Source organism: Entelurus aequoreus, linkage group LG18 (assembly GCF_033978785.1).
Source record: "Entelurus aequoreus isolate RoL-2023_Sb linkage group LG18, RoL_Eaeq_v1.1, whole genome shotgun sequence".
Classification (NCBI taxonomy): domain Eukaryota; kingdom Metazoa; phylum Chordata; class Actinopteri; order Syngnathiformes; family Syngnathidae; genus Entelurus; species Entelurus aequoreus.
In genome coordinates this window covers 35124164-35145818 of record NC_084748.1, presented here as the reverse complement: position 1 = coordinate 35145818, position 21655 = coordinate 35124164, and the positions used below count along the sequence as shown (strand labels likewise).

The following is a 21655-nucleotide window of genomic DNA, read 5'->3' as shown; positions in this document are numbered from 1 at the left end:
AAATATTGCATTACCATAAATGAATGATGATTAAGTGTATGTTTTGACTGGCGCCTGAAGGCAGCGCGCTTTGCACTGGGAGTGATCACGTCACACATCAGTGATAGTTACAGCGAAGTGCTCCGCGCCCACTTTAGCTTAAAAATAAACCTCAATGGAATTTTAGATAAAACTGAGGTAATAATATAGTATTGCAGCGACAAACTTTCTTAGCGGCGCAAATCAAGTTTAAAATAGCATCTTATAGTGAAACATGAACGTGAGGATGGCGCCGCTAGCATTATTGCTGCTTACAAAAGTAAATAGGGTTGCCAAACATTCATTTAAACACAAAATCGTCATGTATTTAGAAACAAAAGTACGCGTTCCGTATTGAGCTGTCAAGGGACACGCTTTGTCCAGTATTTTTATTAAGTAAGTGGCCAACAGGGCCAATTATTTTGTTTTCATGTTGGTACGCCCTGTAAAAGAAAAAGGTAAATAGTGACGTCACAAGCCAGGCATCTTGTCAGTGCAGCAGATAACTAAAGTAAGTGTAAAACAAGTTAAAATAAGAAGTGTTCTGCTATCAATGGTTGCGTTAAGCGCAATATTTATGTGAGCGTTTTTGTTTCATTACTGAGAGCAGTTGGCCCGAGGTCCAGCACACGTCATTTAATGGGAATATTACACATCCAGTTTGCACCCCTCGGTAGGAGAAGAGAGATACGTGGCTTAAAACTATTAGTGGCGTGTCATTTAATCCACACTAATGAGCTATGAGTGTGTCTGATGCTTTTATTTAATGATAAATTACACAAAATAGCATAAAAACAATAATCTTACAGAGAGATCTCCTTCATAAATAAAGTACAAATATCAAAAACAAAATCTCACCCCTCATTTTGTCACAGTAGTTTTCATAGTGATGAAAGTTGGAGACCTGCTCTATTATAAAGCTGCACACTGAATTTATTTTTTTTTTAAGTTAAGAAGGACATACTACTGTTAAGGAAATATGTTTAGTTTTATTAAGTTAAGCAGGAAATATTTCAATTTAAGAAAAAGAAAAAAATCTGCACTGCGCCATCAACGTACCTGTTTTTTTCGCGGTGTCATAAAAGAAAGCACAAAACACTATAACTATTAGGAATCTGAATCTAAGAACAATTCACAATTAAAGTTCAGATTTGTGGGATGACAATTCGATTCAGAATGGATTCTTGATAAGTTCCTTTATATTGTTTATTATTTATTGTTTATTGACTGGATGGGGGGGGGGGGGGGGGGTTTACCCACATATGCGGTCCTCTCCAAGGTTTCTCATAGTCATTCACATTGACGTCCCACTGGGGTGAGTTTTCCTTGCCCGTATGTGGGCTCTGTACCGAGGATGTCGTTGTGGCTTGTACAGCCCTTTGAGACACTTGTGATTTAGGGCTATATAAATAAACATTGATTGATTGATTGATTGATTGATCTAACATGATAGTTCTAAAGAACATAAGGAGACTACAATGCATCTTTTGTTCAACAAACAACCAAGACAGGCGTGAATGCATAAATGAAATATTAGTGCGCAAAGAACATTTAAGTACCAGTCTAGCCGCTCTGTTCTGAACATGTTGCAGTTTGTTCAGGTCAGACTTAGTCGTAGCGGACCATATTATAGGACAGTAATGAAGATGACCTTTATAAACTACTATAAAGACCAAAAATCACTCCATATTATTTACTGCTCGCTAGTGTTACCATATCTGAGTTATTGTGCAGAAATATGTGGAAATAACTACAAAAGTACACTTCATTCATTATCAGTGTTACAAAAAAGATCAGTTAGAATAATACATAATGTTGGATACAGAGAACATACAAACCCTTTATTTATTGAATCGAAAATACTGAAATTCCACGACATAGTGAATTTGCTAAAATTATACACAAAGCACACTACAATCTGCTACCCAATAATATACAACAATTCTTCTCAACAAAAGAGGAGAAATATAATCTTAGAGAAAAAATGTATTTAAAACATTTGTACGCACGTACAACACTTAAGACCTTCAGTATATATCAGTATGTGGAATTAAATTATGGAATGAATTAAGCAAAGACATCAAACAATGTACTAAAATAATCCACTTCAAGAAATTCTTCAAACTTAAAGTGTTTACAAAGTACAAAGAAAAAGAACCACGATAAAAAAAACATTCTGAATTTATTTCATCCATTCATTCATTTTCTAGATAATCTTACTTATCTCACCATATGAAATATAACTTACTTCACTAATTATTATGTATTTATTTATTTTTATTGTTATTACTTATGGAGTATATTGTGAATAAGTTGAGAACAGGAAGTGAACAAAGGGAAAGGAAAAGGGGTACGTTTAAATAGGCTCTCCTTCTTCCTACTCCTTTTCGAACATGTTGAATAGAGAAACTAGAAATTGTGATGTAACATGTTGTATGCATGCATGTTCGAAATAAACACAAACTCAACTCAACTCAACTAGACAAACACTGCATGTTCAATAACATGCAGCTTTACAAGGTTGAATGGAGGGATTCAAAGATTGTAAATACAGAAATGCAAACCTTTGACAAAGAGATTCATTTTTGCTTAAATTGCAACATTTAACTCGCATTGAAACAGGCGATACATTTAGTTAATCGTTTAGCTCGTTTAGAGTTGATTGAACGTTTTCTGCAAGTGATGGAGTGGCGTGTGAGTTGATAGTAGGCGGCAGCTGTTCCTCTTCTTTTAGCTGCGGGCGATAGTGTACAATACAGGATCGGGGCATTTCAAGTGTTTTCCCCAAGAACTAAATATTTATTTTGCACATTGAATATGTCAGGCCAAATGTAGAAATCGAAGTGTGCTGTGTGCCCAAACATTTGTCTTCAGTAAAGACAGGACCGACAGCCGACTGTATTTTCTTCTGCTCCTTGCTGAAACATAAGCAACAGCCAAAGCGAGCTAGCCAACGTTAACAGCAAACCAGCCTACTTGCTGGATCGATACATGGGGGAGGCTGTTACCCTACAAGCTATACACTCACTTGACGTCTTTTAGTTCATCACACTTGAAAAAATCTTGCACATTCATCATTAACAGGATCGTTAACGGAGGTTGTGTCTGTATTAAGGATGATAGACACATGATTATGAGTAAGGGCAAATTAAAACCTATATTTGTCTACATTGATAATCATTTGTCTTTTCTTTAAACTCCTCAAAGGGTTAAGTTGCAGCGTACGTGGGCTGGATGGAGGTGTAAGGTCTTTCGGGTCTGTGTGGGAAATGTACTGTATGTCCTGTAGTATTACATATTTGTTAAGCAAACAAGCTAGTTCATTGTACTGTATGTGTTTTGGGAAAATAATGCTATTTTTGTTTTATTTAGTGGTGTAACAGGTGCCTCCCCCACATGGTTGTACAGTTCCAGAGTTATAGACATGATTTATTCGGTATGAGTTTTCCTCCCACCTGAATTTCAGTCACGTCTCCACAAAATGCCTTTATCCGTTCAGCTGAGTGGATGGTTATTCTTATAGTTCATGAAAATTCATCAGAAATTGTACACTGTGTGGCGAAAACCCCATACAGTATATTTTTATGTAATAGCAGTAAAGAAATCTAGTGAGGGGAAAATAATGGCTTAATTGATCATAAAGTATTCTTTAGATCAGTGGTTCTCAACCTTTTTTCAGTGATGTACCCCCTGTGAACATTTTTTTAATTCAAGTACCCCCTAATCAGAGCAAAGCATTTTTGGTTGAAAAAAAGAGATAAAGAAGTAAAATACAGCACTATGTCATCAGTTTCTGATTTATTAAATTGTATAACAGTGCAAAATATTGCTCATTTGTTGTGGTCTTTCTTGAACTATTTGGGAAAAAAAGATATACAAATAACTAAAAACTTGTTGAAAAAAAAACTAGTGATTCAATTATAAATAAAGATTTCTACACATGGAAGTAATCATCAACTTAAAGTGCCCTCTTTGGGGATTGTAATAGAGATCCATCTGGATTCATGAACTTAATTCTAAACATTTTTTCACAAAAAAATAAATCTTTAACATCAATATTTATGGAACATGTCCACAAAAAATCTAGCTGTCAACACTGAATATTGCATTGTTGCATTTCTTTTCACAGTTCTTTTTGACAGACATTTTAGTGAGGGTCAAACCATCATGGCATGGGGGAAACTCTGGGTTTATGGTAATGAATGGAATAGCTTACTTGATTTGATGTTCAGTTTATGAACTTACATTCATATTTTGTTGAAGTATTATTCAATAAATATATTTGTAAAGGATTTTTGAATTGTTGCTAGTTTTAGAATATTAAAAAAAAAATCTCACGTACCCCTTAGTATACCTTCAAGTACCCCCAGGGGTACGCATACCCCCATTTGAGAACCACTGCTTTAGATTGTGTGGAATTATTTACATAATGAGGCAAAATGGGGTGTTTCAGGCCTCAAATTTTTACTTTTTAAGGTCAAGGCAAGTGTTGCCTTAAAGGAGGGCTCATATTTTAGAGCACCAAGGCAAGTTAGAAGGGCACCAAGGCAAACATTATTTTATTTTGAGGCAGGGGCTCCAAAGCATGCATATATAAATAATAGTTAAGATTATTGTTATCAACATTGAAATCATGATTAATGATCGTTTGGTAAAGCAGTGTTGGAGTGTGAACATAATACCATCATGTAATTTGTAATGTCTAATAAAAAGGCTATAGATAGACGTTATCCATATATCTAAAGACAAATATATATATTTTTTAAATTCTTTAATAATATCAACTTTTCAGCTTTTTGTCATTACATGATGCATTTATCTCTATTTTTACATTTTGATAAAGGGAGGTTTTTTTTGTGTTTTTGTTGTTGTTGTTTTTTTAAAGTTATGTAGATCAGACCTGGGCATTCTGCGGCCCGCGGGCCACATCCGGCCCTTTGTGCGTCCCTGTCCGGTCCGCTTGAGGCCAATCATAAATTACAAAATACATTTTAAAAAGTATCTATGTCGAGTGTGTAATACAACGGTGCTGCTTTTGTTTTGAAAAGCGTTATTTGTATTACTTCCGTGTGGACGTATGCGCGTGCGTGATTGTGAGTGAATGTGAACAGCTGCAATCACAAATTACAAAATAAAGTTGAAAAAACATCTATGTCGTGCGCGCAATACAACTGTGCTGCTTTTATTTTGAAAAGTGTTATTTATGGGCGTATGTCCGTGTGTAACCTGTGAGTGAAGGTGCACAGCGACAAGTGATGCACAGTTTACACCCGAGACGCTAAAAAGAGAAAAGTTGATGACAAATGCCGTGTTTTCAACAAGACATGGACTGCCAAGCAACGTTCCCTCTAAGGTGCGCGCCTGCGCAATTGCGCACTGCTCAAGCGTCCTCTGTGCACAGCAAATATATGCCGCGCTCCAAATCAAATCCCATCTGAATTCTAAACAAAATAAACACATTTATTCTGTGTAATTTTGCAATGCAACTTTGAGTGACAGTGACAACAAGCGGCCCTAACGGTGTTCGTCAACACCGTTCAATTGAACACCGTTCAATTATTGTAACGTCTATCGAGATGCTTCGAGGCCAGGAATTAAATTGATCACTTTATTGAGCAAAACTGTTTATATTCGGCCATAACCACACCAAAAACATGAGTAAAACACTTCTATCTCGAAAAATTAGTCATTTTCTGCCGTACAAACCAGGCCACAACCAACTTGTCATCTGTCACCAACATGCATAGCACTAAGCCAAAAAAAGTCGGACAACTCAAACACCACACAAAGTTACACTATGACTCCACAGTCATACGTGTGCTTATATTACTGTCATTTATTATTAATGTTAATTTATTTATATTAATCATGGAATCTTGTTACTAGAGAAAGTTACAGGAATGCACACTTCATCCTATGCTTACATTTCATTGTGCAACATGAGGATGTTTAAGGAGAACTAAATGTGATCTCTGAAAGGGGTATAAATGATTTCCAAAGCAGTGCTTTTGGTATAAAGTTAAGTTAGATTAAATGAAAGTATTATTATTATTAATTATTATTATTATTATTATTATTATTATTATTATTATTATTTATCTTATGGTATATATCAAAAATAATATTGAGCAAAATTTAATTGAAATATTGTCGATGTGGTCCTCCAGCAGTGCTCGGGTTGCTCATGCGGCCCCCGGTAAAAATTAATTGCCCACCCCTGATATAGAGTGTGGAGCCGCTCCCCTAAGTTAATAATAATTACCTCTAGATATGTCCGATAATGGCTTTTTTGCCGATATGCCGATATTGTCCAACTCTTAATTACCGATTCCGATATCAACCGATACCGATATATACAGTCATGGAATTAACACATTATCATGCCTAATTTTGTTGTGATGCCCCGCTGGATGCATTAAACAATGTAACAAGGTTTTCCAAAATAAATTAACTCAAGTTATGGAAAAAAATGCCAACATGGCACTGCCATATTGATTATTGAAGTCACAAAGTACATTATTTTTTTAACATGCCTCAAAACAGCAGCTTGGAATTTGGGACATGCTCTCCCTGAGAGAGCATGAGGAGGTTGAGGTGGGCGGGGTTGGGGGGCGGGGTTAGGGTGGGAGGGTAGGAGGTAGCGGGGGGTGTATATTGTAGCGTCCCGGAAGAGTTAGTGCTGCAAGGGGTTCTGGGTATTTGTTCTGTTGTGTTTATGTTGTGTTACGGTGCGGATGTTCTCCCGAAATGTGTTTGTCATTCTTGTTTGGTGTGGGTTCACAGTGTGGCGCATATTTGTAACAGTGTTTAAGTTGTTTATACGATGACCCTCAGTGTGACCTCTATGGCTGTTGACCAAGTATGACTTGCATTCACTTGTGTGTGAAAAGCCGTAGATATTATGTGACTGGGCCGGCACAAAAGGCAGTGTTTTTAAGGTTTATTGGCGCTCTGTACTTCTCTGTACGACCGTGTACACAGCGGCGTTTTAAAAAGTCATACATTTGACTTTTTGAAACCGATACCGATCATTTTGAAACCGATAATTTCCGATATTACATTTTAAAGCATTTATCGGCCGATAATATCGGCAGTCCGATATTATCGGACATTCCTAGTTACCTCCATTGCAGCAAGAAAACTGTATTTCTTACTATCTTCAGTATCATTATTTCGTATCATTATCAATGAAGGACAAGGCTAAACATGTAACAAACCGAGTAAGAGCAAACAGGTATAGGTATCCTAATCGCTAAGCTAGCTGCTAAGCTTGCAAGAACTAACACAAGTGTAAATGCTTCATAAAGTTTAGGAAGTTTAGATGGAGCTATTTTACAGCAGAAAGTAAGCAGCTATTAACATGAAATTACCAAATAGATTACTAAGAGTCTAGAGACAATATTATTACAGCAACTTTTGTGGTGTTGATGTGCTTGTCGTCCGCCAGGCGTAGACAACACATAAGGGGAGGGCGAATCGATCCATAAATTGGAGGTGTCGATACCAAGGCTTACGGTCCAGTTTTGCACACATTTTTATTAATTTAATAAACGTGAGAATACATGTGTTTCTTATTATAAATTAATAATTTTTTTAAGTTGCATGTGATAAACGCTTATTAAGCGAAACAAAAAGAAATGTAAAACTGCATCATCCATCCATCCATCCATCCATCCATTTTCTACCGCTTATTTCCTTTTGGGGTCGCAGGGGGCGCTGGAGCCTATCTCAGCTACAATCGGGCGGAAGGATCAATGTTCATAAATTAAAGATGCATAAATAATCGATTTGTAATCGAATCGTAGCTCCTGAATTGCAATCAAATCATGAGGTGCCCAAAGATCTAGTTATTGTGTACTATTTACTTAGTTTTGCTCAAACAATTGTATGTAATACAAAATAATAAGGAAGGAACCAGTTTAGAAATTGTGTTACAAATTGTTACACTGTCAATACTGTTGAATTCACCATACATAAATAAAAAATGTACGGTTAATACATGTGATTGGTATCCGCCTAGCTCCCTAATGGATGATCGGTATCAGAATCGGCAGCATAAAACCCTGATCGGCAATACGAATAGTCGTGATATAGTGTTACACTGTGTGAAATCAACATTGGATTGATCTTCAATCAATCAATGACTGTAGGTGTGAATGTTGTCATGTTGCTGTGATTGACTGGAATGGAGCCTGCATTATCACTTACAATCATCTGGGGTAGACTAGCTTCCTCGTGACCCTGACAGGATGTCGGGCTATTTGAGTTTTCCATCAATTTAGTTTTTGTTAGTCCATGAAATGCTGATTAATATCATCTGAGAGTTTCAATTGGTTGTGAGATATCGCGGGCAAATCAAACCAAGTCTCATCATTAGCTTTTACCAGTCTTTGTGTCTTACAATGAGGTTTTGTAAATATTCCGCCATAGAAAAATGAGCTTGTGACTTAATCCTAACAGCGTCCCCTAAGGATAGTTGAGTCATTGAGGTTTTTAATGTTATGCTTTCTAAAAATAAATAATTGTGTTTGTTCTAAACATGATACTCTCTGGCTTGGTTGCAGGTGGCCTAGTGCGTGCTACTCCTGGTACCCATCATGTCACAGAGGAGCGGGCTGGAGGAGCCGGAGCGCTACCTCTTTGTGGACCGCGCCGTGGTCTATAACCCGGCCTCGCAGGCGGACTGGACTGCCAAGAGGCTGGTATGGATCCCGTCAGAACGCCATGGCTTTGAAGCAGCAAGCGTTCGCGAGGAGCGTGGAGATGATGTGTTGGTGGAGCTGGCCGAGAATGGGAAGAAGGCAGCGGTCAACAAGGACGACATCCAGAAGATGAATCCACCCAAGTTCAGCAAGGTGGAGGACATGGCCGAGCTCACCTGCCTGAATGAAGCCTCTGTGCTTCACAACCTCAAAGACCGCTACTACTCAGGACTCATTTACGTAAGTACTTTTCATTCATCATCTCACAAGAAGTTAGTTAATATATGTTAAATGTTTTATTTAAGAAAACTCTACAAGGTCGATTAAGGGGAAGCCCATTAAACCTCTCAAGTCTCTGCCCAGGTCATCACAACCTTTAACTCCCTTTACCGGAAGTTGGCAAATCTCCAAAAAAATCTACAGTATAACCAGATAACAGCTTCCCACAAGGCCCTCCCTGCTTGATAAATGCCCACATCTTCTTTCTCTCTTTACTGTGACTCACTCTTTCACTTTGTTTTTTTTTCTTCTGAATTTTAATGAAACCCTGATGTGGGAGGTTACACAAAAAAATAGAAGTATGCAATTCCTCCCACCAAAACCCTATTAAATGGTACATTTCAAGTCAAACAGTCTGTTTAGAATGCTGGTGGACTTCCAATTTGTTTGGAATTAGAAGCAAATCTTTCCATATGAAAGTATAAAAATAAATCCTCTAATGTTACAAACAGGTGATCAAGTTATAGTGCTCGTTGGGTGCTGTTTCTTTTTATATATTTTTTACGTTTCACATAATTGTAAAAATAAATTAACCACTGTCAAATGTAAAAGCAGAAAAACACATTAACATGAAGGGGAACTGCACTTTTTTAAGTTTGTCTATCATTCTCTATCGTTATGTAAGAAAATATATACACTACCGTTCAAAAGTTTGAGGTCACATTGAAATGTCCTTATTTTTTAAGGAAAAGCACTGTACTTTTCAATGAAGATAACTTTAAACTAGTCTTAACTTTAAAGAAATACAGTCTATACATTGCTAATGTGGTAAATGACTATTCTAGCTGCAAATGTCTGTTTTTTTGTGCAATATCTACATAGGTGTATAGAGGCCCATTTCCAGCAACTATCATTTCAGTGTTCTAATGGTACAATGTGTTTGCTCATTGGCTCAGAAGGCTAATTGATGATTAGAAAACCCTTGTGCAATCATGTTCACACATCTGAAAACAGTTTAGCTCGTTACAGAAGCTACAAAACTGACCTTCCTTTGAGCAGATTGAGTTTCTGGAGCATCACATTTGTGGGGTCAATTAAACGCTCAAAATGGCCAGAAAAAGAGAACTTTCATCTGAAACTCGACAGTCTATTCTTGTTCTTAGAAATGAAGGCTATTCCACAAAATTGTTTGGGTGACCCCAAACTTTTGAACGGTAGTGTATATATATTTTTTAATACATTTTAAATCGTAAATAGAGCCAAAGGGACTCGCCCTATTTCGCCTTTAAAGCGCTCCGAAAAACTTTCAAACACCTCCATCATCTTTTTATATACACGTTGTAAGTAAATATGTAATGTAGTAACAGGCTCATTCAAAATAACATGTATCATTTACGCATTTTGTTCATTTTAAGCATACGGCGGTGTATTAATTTCACAGAGGCATCGCAACGTTTGCTTTTCCTTCCAACAACAAAACAACTACTACTCATGGCAGAAAGCCAACAAAGATTACTTTAGGACAAATGATGATCCAGAACCTCATATCTTTGATCCTGAATGTAAGGAAGATGAGCAACATATTTTAGACGCAGTATGCTAAACAGATCCAGCTTTATTGAAACACTAAACAAGCAACCTGAGGGTTGCAGGTTCGCTCCCCGCCTCTTACCATCCAAAAAAAAAAAAAAAATCGCTGCCGTTGTGTCCTTGGGCCCTTGCCCCCGGTGCAACTCACACCGGTGAATTGAATGATGAATGATAGGTGGTGGTCGGAGGGGCCGTTGGCGCAAATTGCAGCCACGCTTCCGTCAGTCTACCCCAGGGCAGCTGTGGCTATGAAAGTAGCTTGCCACCACCAGGTGTGAATGAATGATGGGTTCTACATGTAAAGCGACTTTGGGTACTTAGAAAAGCGGTATATAAATCTCAGGTATTATTATTATTATAATAAAACAATCACTTAGTGTACAATGTGTACTGTCAGTCGGTTGCCGACAGATGGGATGTTCATATCTTCCCGTTTCGATGAAGAATTATTTATAATCCTCACGCAAGTTTTAAAATAAAGTGTCTGCAAAGGAACGTCTTTTTGTGTCTTTCTCGTTATCTTCGGGTATAGGTTGAATGTCAAAGTTGACCAACTTCTTGGTTTATGGCCACAACCTTCTACAATAAAAATGAGCGGTATGATTCAATACAAAAATAAAAAATAACATGTACAGTAGATAAGTATTCACAGACCATGTTCAAAACTTTGTTATTTAATACATATACAACAGAATGTGGAAAAAGTGAGGCGCTGTGAATACTTTCCAGTTGTATGGGCAGATTAGTTTACTGTCATTAGCTGCATTGTTAGCCACCTCGTCCTTGCTGTATTTAACGACTAAGAAGGCATTAAAAAATGAAAAACATATATGTTGTTGTTTTACATAGGGAATGTGAATTATTGGCAAATTCCAAAAAAGTGCAGTTTCCCTTTAATTTTACTAACAACAACGCATATAGCCTCGGACCAGTTGATTTTCAGCTAGCATTAGTTGTCACTCAGCAGAAGTCTTATGAGTACCTTGTTGTCCTCTTTTTACGTTTCAATGTGGGTGGTGTTGGTCTAGACCCCAGGATGCAGTGTCGGCAGGCAAAGTGAAGGTAAAATGTATGTATTAAATAACAAAAAATAGTGCAGCAGGGAAGTCCACAAAAAGTCCAAACAGTCACAAGAAGCATAGGGAAAGCTATGCAACATGGAGAAAAAAATCACAAAAATTATGCAGCCCCGTCCTATTGACTCAAGAGGCTTTCTGAATGTCAACGAGGGACAGGTGTGTCCTGATTAGGGACAGCGGTGGGAGCCAGCACTCAGACCAAATAGAGGCAAACAGGAAGTGGAAATAAAAATATGAGAGCTGGACAGAAAATTAAAACAAAATACAAAAAAAATAATAATAATTGTAATGGGAGATCACGAAAGCTCTTATGTTTTTTGGGACTTCCATGAGATTTGTAACTGCTGCTACGGCCTGTCTGTCAATACCCACCAGTGGGTGTCTGTGATGTCACTAACTTGACTTGACTTGTGGAAAAGATGACTGCTGTGCCTTGCAGAACAATTACTTTATTATTGTATTTATAGGTGGCGAACTACCACACACACATCTCATTTATCTGTGCTTCTCCTCCCCCCGTGTCAGGTGGTAGTTCACACAGGCCCCCAAAGTAGCTGTCCAAGTTATGCCTGTAAGATGATTTTAGGATTTTGCACCTTCAAAATCAGTATCTCCTCTCCCCTATGGAGTCTAAAAAACATGTTGACTTCAGTTCTGTCTCTTTCCATTAGGACGTTTCGAGGTGTAAAAAATGATTTTGTAGTATTTTATTTTGAAAATAAACCAAGCAATTTATTTTGTGTTTATGCATGACCTTTTGCCCCACACAAGCTGATTTTTGCTCAATTGATCCACTGTGCTCTGGCGGCCAGAAAAAATAGAAGCGTTGGGTATATTTGGCGGCGGGCTTAGCACTGGCGGAGCCGTGCCCGTGCCCGTGCCGTGCGCTGGGCACCAGTGGTGGAAACCAACCATCTCATGGAAATCTGGGATCAAAAGGCATATTTGACCAGTTATTTTAGGTCAAGTTCCATTTTAGTTTATGTTTTATGTTTCTGTGGTTTTGATTTGATGTGTATTTTTCCCATGATCGCAAACACACCGTCCGTGCCTGAAAGTGGATTGGTGAAGAATGAAAAAGTGTTCTGTGTCTGGGGAAGCACGGAGACGAAAGGCAAAACATTGGCAATAAAAGTTAAAAGTAGTGTCGACTTCTTCTGGAGGCTACAATACATATATTACTTTAATTTGTTTACACGTAAAAAAAAAAAAAAAATTTAAGGTGTGGCGGTAATGAATTTGCCACATTCAGTTACGTTAAGGGGAAACCCTGCCAATTTTGTAATGCCTCCAGCTCCGACAAATATTTCTGGTTATTATTACTAATATTGAAATGTGCAGTATAATACTGTTCATCCTATTTGTAGCATCCCCCAGCTCTTCAAAAGGCTCCTAGGATTCTGCTTTCAATTGGTATGCTATTAAGTCCTACATTAGTTGTCCAGTTCCCCGGTGATGATGACCCACTTAGTGCCATGCATTCTTAGAATAGTCCAGACACAGAGGTGGTGGGCCACCTGAGGCACCGGAACAAGGCACAAGCTCTGAGTTTCACACTAAAGGGGGCTTTTCGTTCTGCACTACTGTGACTGCATTATAGAATAGAAGTGGAATGTAGCTGACTCGTTGGCATTCAAAAATGGCAAATAACTTGGCATGAGCAGGGATTAACTGGCTCAACTTTGTTGCTGTAGAAATTGGAGCACTGATTTATTAGTATTAGTTCTTCTGTCTTTGAATGAGGCACATTGCGTCATGGACTGAGGAGGAAATGTCTCTCCTAGCCCATTGAGAAAGCTGCGGTCCTGTTGCTAAGCACTGCTTGGTTCACAGACATTTATTTGTACATTCCCAAAGTGCTAGCAACCTTTAAAACTGTGTCCAAATTCTCCTCTCTTAACCACAGTTTGTCATTACGACGACAACTGATGAGGACAAAATATGCATTATGCCCAAAGGGTTTTAAAATGGTCTTAACAGTGTAACAAATGGTTAGATTTGCACAAACAAATACAGTATCTTTTTAGGGACCCCGACTTAAACAAGTTGAAAAACTTATTTGGGTGTTACCATTTAGTGGTCAATTGTACGGAATATGTACTGAAATGTGCAATCTACTAATAAAAGTTTCAATCAATCAATCAAAGGGAGAAAATATGTCAACATTTTACTTGCTGGTATCAGTTACGGTTGCTGTTCTACGCATCCAATTTGTGCACTTTTATTGGAATTTTGACAACCATTCACAATCCTTATGTGAGGCAAGCAAACATGTTTTTTCTTTTTACTAACTATATTCTTAAAGGTGCCATATGTAGTAATGTGGCCAGAAATGGCACTGCAATCACGGTCAAACTTCTGTAGTCCCCTCCCACTCTCCATGACTGAGGTTGCCAGATACACAGCAAAATCCGAATCCTACTTCAAGGAACTTCAAATGGCAATCGACGAGTCCTACACTGTAGGTTTCTTTTGTTTATGCTTCTTGCAAGATGGTTTACTAAGTAATTATGACACATTTTACTGATGTCGATTAGCCAAATGTATTTGTAAAGTTACGCAGCAATATTTCGTCGGGAGTCGGGACAGATTGTTGGCATTACCCTGGACCACCATCAAAATAATTATATATAATAATATATGATATATTATATATCGCATAGGCCTACTTTGATGGCAAGCTAAGGCCAACAGTAAAATTACTGCCACATTTCGTTCAGCATAACTCCATGTTGCATCCAACCTGTCGCACTGCATTCTCTTCCATGTACGCACATCACCATCTTTCAGTGCAGAGTGTGATTCTATGAGCCAACCCACGTTATGCAAAAAACATGTTACGGATAAATCATATAGCCTACTACCATGTCAATACACAAAGTACAAAATCATTACATGTAATGCATTATATTGTACCAAGCAAACACTACCCCATGTGTCTGATGCAAATACAGTACCAGAAACCGCAATTAGCCGTGCTAATGTTGGAACACATTTCCTCAGTGTATCAGCATGTTGAGAACGAAATAGGCACTGACACTACCCATATCCACATAGGTTTTATTTTTCAAAAAGATATGTTGCCCTGTCAGTTGAATGACACATCGACATACAGGCTAACGGGCATATATTTCCCCCGTTAGCCTGTATGTCGATGTGTCATTGACCGGGCGAGAATGCTAATCTACACTAGTGTGATGATGCTTCGCTCCTAGGCATTCGTTGCACGAACATAGCTTTGTTAGACAAGATCATAGACTGTATTGGACAATATAGTTTACATACAAAATGTCCATTTCCATTTATTACAAGTAATAAGAAAACGTAAATGCCTGACTCACCTGTTAAGGAGGAAATTAGCAAGTTTGACGTCAGATGAAAAAGTCTTCTCCGCCTTCGATCGTCTCCATCTTTCAAAGGTATACCTGATACAAATCCTCGTTTTGTTCCTGGCTTAGTCATGAATAAGTTGAGAATCGTAACAACGCCTTTTAGATTTATTAAGTTCTGACATGTTTAGTAACTTTACCAGTGGCAGTAGCTCGACGAAGAGGGTGGTGCGTAACTGGCAACCTGGATGTGACGCACTCACAGACTTTCTAATTGGTCAAACAGTGGAGGGCGGTACATCGAAATGAAAACAATAACAATATTTTGGGGCTGTAAATCTAATTTTGAACTGTTATCAGTTATAAAGGTATTCGAAAATAACATGATTTATTAATGCCTTTTGACATATCAGGGCCATTTAATGATCACTTGACATTAATTTATTACATATGGCACCTAAAAGTCAGCTTATAATGGAGGTAAGAGGATTTGTTCTATTCTGCCTACAAAGGGCTCTAAAAACATCCAAAAACTTCCATCAATGTTTTATGTACAGGCTTTAAGTATATATGTAATGTAGTAACAGGCACATTCACAGTAACGTGTAATTTTAACATATTTTGCTCATTTTAAGCATACAGTGGCACGTTCATTTTACAGACGCATCACAAGGTTCGCTTTTCCCTTCAACAACAATAACTACTATTAATCATGGCCGACTTCGTGAGAGCCAACGACTACTTTGGGACAAATAATGAACCGGAACCTTATATTTTTTAGCCTCAATATACAGATGCTGAGCTACAAGTTTTAGAAGCTGGGTGATAAGCAGATCTATCAAGTAGGAGCATTGTTAAGTGCTAAACAAGAAATACAAACTACAAACATAATAAAGCAATCACTTACTGTGCGATTTCTGCTTTCACTGGTATGCCGACTGATGGGATATTTGTATCTTCCCATTTAGATGAAGAATTAATCATAATCCTCAGAAAAATAAAAACAAGGAAAAAGAAGGTGGCCTCAAACAAGAGCCTTTTCGTGTCTTTCTCTTAGTCGAATGTCAAAGTTGACCAACCTGTCGGTTAGCGCTGGGCGATATGGCTCAAAACTGATACCGCTGTATTTTTTGTTTGAATACCGGTGTTTGTATATATACCGGTATATTGAGAAAAAAAATTCAAAGTACTTGTGTTTTATGGCTAGATAACCAGTGTTGCGAGCTCTCACATTATTTTTGTTGTAAGTAGTAACGTAACGTGTTGTTTAATTATTTTAAAAGTAATAAGTTAGTCGTTACTACGTCAAAGCAATTTTGGTTCATTTTGTTATGTTTATATCCTCACACTTGTGCGCAGGATAGATGGAGCTTCTACTTGCTCACTGCGGGGAAAGTCGCTTGCTGCTCAGTTTAAAACTACTTTTCAGGCACCAAGCCGCTATACTACAGTAGCTTAGTCTGTACAGGCTATGGATAGAGGCACTTTTAAACCAAACTGTAGTTAAATATTTGACACACGGAGCAAGCAGCAGAGAGGCGCTCTGGTTAGCTTCTGTGCTAAGTCGTTAACAGAAGTGAACAACATAAACAAATAAGATTAGTGATAAAGTCGCTACACGGAGAGATACAGTATATGTTCTCAAGCAAATTGGTTTCTGTGTTAATAAAGATGTAGTCACTCACCAAAAGCCAAAGGCAGTCGCTGACCAAAGCACTGCGTACTCTGGAGTCGAAAAGTTGACAGGGCGTCGTCATTTTAAAAAATAAATAAAAAGTATGATATACAGCACGTCATTGCACGTCATTGCGCGTCATTGCGCGTCATAGTGCGTCAGAGAGACGACTCCATAAACACGCAAGGGGCTGGGTGAGCCAAAGAGGATGCCCTGTGCTTCACCTGTCATGCGCAGAGAAGCGCAAACAGCTGTAACAAAGGCATATCAAAAGATATCGGTATGGCGGTTGAGTCTCAACTATATACCGCTTTCTAAAATATACCGGTATTAAGTATAATACCGGTATATCGCGCAGGCCTGCTCTCGGTTTATGGCCACAACATTCTACTATACAAGTGAGACGCATTATTTATAATCCAAAATTACATTTGACCAAATCAGAGCCGATGCAGCAGCTCATGTCAATAGCTGCATAAGTTAGTTACCTCTCTGTGATCACAGCTAAAAGTAGTTCCTTCTTGTAGCGCTTATAACAATATTGCTAATACTTGGTTAATACGTAGGTTACGACATATGAATGGAGTATTGTTGGTGGTTTTTGGATGTTTTTTAGAGGGCTTTACAGGCGCAATAGATTACTCCCATTAGCTGCATTTTTAGTCATTTTTACACTTGCCGTATAATACAAATTAGAATACGTAAATAAAGAAAGATATATGTGTTCTTGTCTTACATAGGGATTATAAATGATAGGGATATTCCAAAAAAAAGTGCAGTTCTTCTTTAAGAGCCCAACTAATCCCACAAATACTTGGGGTCCCACTGTCAAGGGCAGCCAGCTGAGCCATTCCAGTCTACTCACCTCCCGCAGCCCAGGCTGGATCAGTAGCAGTGATCCGTCTGGCGCTGTGCCCACCATAGGGGGTCCATGAAGGGGTTACTCTGGCACACAAAACAAATAGCAAAGTGGAGGAGAAGTTTAGTCAATGCCAGATGAAGTGCCCTTTTAGATTTCAGGTGGTAAATAGAAAATCAGTATGTTACTAGTAGCACAGCACAAAATCATCTGTGCACATGGAAGAGATTAAAAGGATGGGGGTGTAGGTCGCCATCTGGAGATCTCAAAAAAAGCATATATTGTGCATGCATTGCATGACACATTACATGTGTAAGTGTTTTATGGTGTGAAAACAAATATGCAGAATTTACTGCAGTCACTGGTTCAGAGATCTGTTCACAATGCTCCTCGGAAATGGTAATAAGAACATTAGGACAGTGTACATTTTTGGCCATCACAGTGTTGCAAAAATGATTGGCAGTATCAAAGCACATACAATAGCTATGTAAGACATTTTCATTTTAAGTTAAAACAACAAGACTGTTTTTAGTGTCGTGAACACATATTTACATTTCATGTTTCCTTCGTGTATGGCTTGCTTTAAACCAGGGCTATTCAACACAATTTTGGAGGGTGCCACAATTCCAGAGAGCTAAGGACTACGGGGCTGGACTTCTCTCTTCACTATTTGTCTTATTTGGTATACACTTTAGAATCTGCTGTTTTTAGGGACCCACTGCAAAAAAAATATAGTCAAAGATCACCTATATGACAACTGGAATATGCTCCAAAAATGTTAAGTTTTTTTCCAAGTTTTTAAACCAAACTCGCTGGTCGGACTGATGTCATTCCTGGGCCGGATTTGGCCTCCAGGGTTGCTGGTTGAATAGTCCTGATTTAATCTAATTCGTGAAAACAGAGAGTTTGTATGCACATCTGTTCTCATCGTGTAGACACACCAGTCATTCATGCATAAAGTCACAAGAGATTTGTCCCATGTTAGAAAAATCAAAGTATTAAGCAGACACACTAATTAGTATTGATACAAAGTGCATTTCTGTCTGTACTCCCCGTAACTTATTGAACAGCAATGGCAGGATCTTTCTATATATGGTACTTTCGTGTGCTGAGTTACTGTCAATTTGATTCTCAGCATAAGGTACCAATGTTAATATCAAAGCAGCATAAAATTGCAACCAAATATATTGGTGGTTCCTGAGTTTACGTTCAGATGCTATAGTCTCATTAACTGTATCTTTTTCTTTTTTCTAGACATACTCCGGGCTTTTCTGCGTGGTCATAAACCCTTACAAAAACCTCCCCATCTACTCGGAGAACATTGTGGAAATGTACCGGGGCAAAAAGAGGCACGAAATGCCCCCACACATTTATGCCATCTCAGAGTCTGCTTACAGATGCATGCTACAAGGTAAGCCTGTTAGTACAGTTTATTGACATCTGATCACCTATTGAATGTCTATGATCTGGAGCTATCTGATCATAACTTGTCAGCCTATTTCAAAGCCAGTAATGAGGTCATCGGCTTTATATAGAAATGGCTGTTCAGTCTAAAGAGTGTCTCGCCGGAATAATGCGTCTTTAATGCTATTTGCTCTGATAAAGACAATCACCTGGGAATAAGCTGATTGGCAACACTAAATTGGCCCTAGTGTGTGAATGTGATTGTGAATGTGAATGGTTGGCTGTCTGTCTGTGTTGGTCCTGCAATGAGGTGGCAACTTGTCCAGGGATTACACTGCCTTCCGCCCGAGTGCAGCTGGGATAGAATCCAGCCCCCCATTCCCCATTATTCACTGCTCACTCTGAACAAAATAAACACATAACAATTTGTTCTGTAGGATCTTGCAATTCCACTGTGAGTGACAGGTGCCAACGAGCGGCTCTAACAGATAAAACATTGTTCGTCAACACTGTTGAATTATTGTAATGTCTGTCGAGACGCTTTAAAGAGGGCAGGAATTCTATTGATCACTTTATTGAGAAAAAACTGTTTATTTTTGGCTGTAGGCGCACCTAAAACATGAGTAAAAAAATTCTATGTAGAAAAAGTAGTCGTTTTCTGCCGCACAAACCAGGCGAAAACCAACTCTTTATCGTCTCTCATATTAACAGCAGCCGCTTGCTCTCACTTGGGCCAAGACACGCACTCACGGCACTTAGCCACTGATGCGTTTATGCCACACAAAAAGTCAGACTTCTCCAACACCACACAAAGTGTGAATGCCCGGTCGTTACTCTATGACTCTTCAATCAGATGTGTGCTTATTCTACTATCATTTATTAAGAATGTTATATTATAGTTATTAATCATGACATGCTGTTACTAGATTACAGAAATGCTAATAAAAATATATATTTCACCGACAGAACGTTACAGGAATGTACACTTTAGCAGTCCCACGCTTACATCTCATTGTGCAACATGAGAATGTTTTATTGGTTACTAAATGTGATCTCTGAAGGGGTACAAATTAATTTTAAAGTAGGACCCCCACCCAGACATACGATGCTAGTACATAGCTAATGAAAAATAAGATTTGTTTTTAATTTTCATTGTAAGTGGGTTTAGCTATTCTTCATCCTCTGGAGCTGATACATACATACTTTAACTGCCACCACGGAGGCGAGAATTGCTGACTTAGAAATAGCTTTGCACTGTAGGGGGACATTGCATAAGAGGTTCGCTTGGCGCTGCCAAATCAACTAGAATGTGTCATCAACATACATTATCAGTATCACGATGTAACGATAGTTTTAAAAGCTCTATTGACAGCCATATTTACATAAATTATATCATATATATAGTCGATATCGCACAACCATAGTCCATATACTGTATTATAAGTTATATAAGCTTTATGTTATGGATAAAAGTGATGTTTAATGTTTATTTCATTCATTATATATACCGTAATTTCCGGACTATAAGCCGCTACTTTTTCCCCTCGTTCTGGTCCCTGCGGCTTATACAACGGTGCGGCTTATTTACGGCCTGTTCTTCTCCGACACAGACGAAGAGGATTTCAGGGATTTTAGTACGCAGGAGGAAGACGATGACACAATGATTAAAGACTGACTTTTCATATACCGGTAGGCTGGTTATTTTGATAACGTACAGGCGAGCACTTTGTATTACTTTGCACCGTAGTATTATTTGTACTCTGCACGAATGCTGTTCGCCATGTCAAAGATGTGAAAGTTTGATTGAATGATTGAAAGATTTATTGTTAATAAATGGGACGCTTTGCGTTCCCAAACAGTCATCTCTGTCCCGACAATCCCCTCCGTGGTAGCAGGAACCCCTATATACTACGGTAATTACACATCAAACCCTGCGGCTTATAGTCGGGTGCGGCTTATATATGGAGCAATCTGTATTTTCCCCTAAATTTAGCTGGTGCGGCTTATAGTCCGGAAATTACGGTATGTATTTTGCATTGTTTTCTGCATGTAAAACTATAATCATTCAGGTAATGAGTTTTGTATTATTATTTTGGGTGTCTGCAGCAGATAATTTTTGTTTACATTATTGCTTCGATTATGCAGGAGTCGTTTTTTGTGGTACCTTTTTGTAATGAAAAAAGAGGTCCCACTGAATGTAAAATTGACTAAGACACATTTCATTGACGTAACGTAAGCTTCAAAAAGGGATGGGCATTTGGCTAGATTTCCTTGATCGCTTGACTGGAAAAATTAACCATCGATCCATTGATGAATATTACTGTTATATCTTGATCAGCATGTGTTGCAAGGAGAAGTTGTGTTATTGTGGAGGTCTGCATAGATAAGTTAAGTAGCTCATGCAAATCATCAACAATCAATTTCACACAATTTATTGCCTCTTAATCGTTTAATCAATTATTATGTCCATACCTAGTTTGAAGCTAGTCAAATGAAAATATTTGGCATGTACTGTATAGATTTTTAACACGAAGGAATAAGCAGAAAAATAATTCACGCCAATTATGTTATCCTGTTTTCTTTTGGGAGACAGTGGAGCCTAAAAGGAATGACTGACTGTCCACTTTTGTCACCACCACCACTCGTCGACCATCTCTGTCGCACAAAGGGCCCATTGTCAAGCACAATAGGGTCACCCTAGATATTTTTTGTTGGGCTGATCCCAGTCAGTCACTGCTCAGCAGGGGCGGGAAGTAGAGTTGCTTTTAATAGTATCGCGA

General features: G+C 38.3%; 1 protein-coding gene across 6 annotated transcripts in view; it reads left to right on the top strand.

The window, feature by feature from the left end:
• The window catches only part of LOC133634075 (myosin-10), a 91097-nt gene that overhangs the window by 4946 nt on the left and 64496 nt on the right, over positions 1–21655 (top strand). For all 6 annotated transcript variants that reach the window (XM_062027063.1, XM_062027060.1, XM_062027061.1 and 3 more), the window contains exons 2-3: positions 8583–8960; positions 18726–18882. In XM_062027063.1, coding sequence (XP_061883047.1) covers positions 8616–8960; positions 18726–18882 — 502 coding nt within the window. In that variant the 5' untranslated portion in view covers positions 8583–8615. The remainder of the gene's footprint in view (positions 1–8582; positions 8961–18725; positions 18883–21655) is intronic.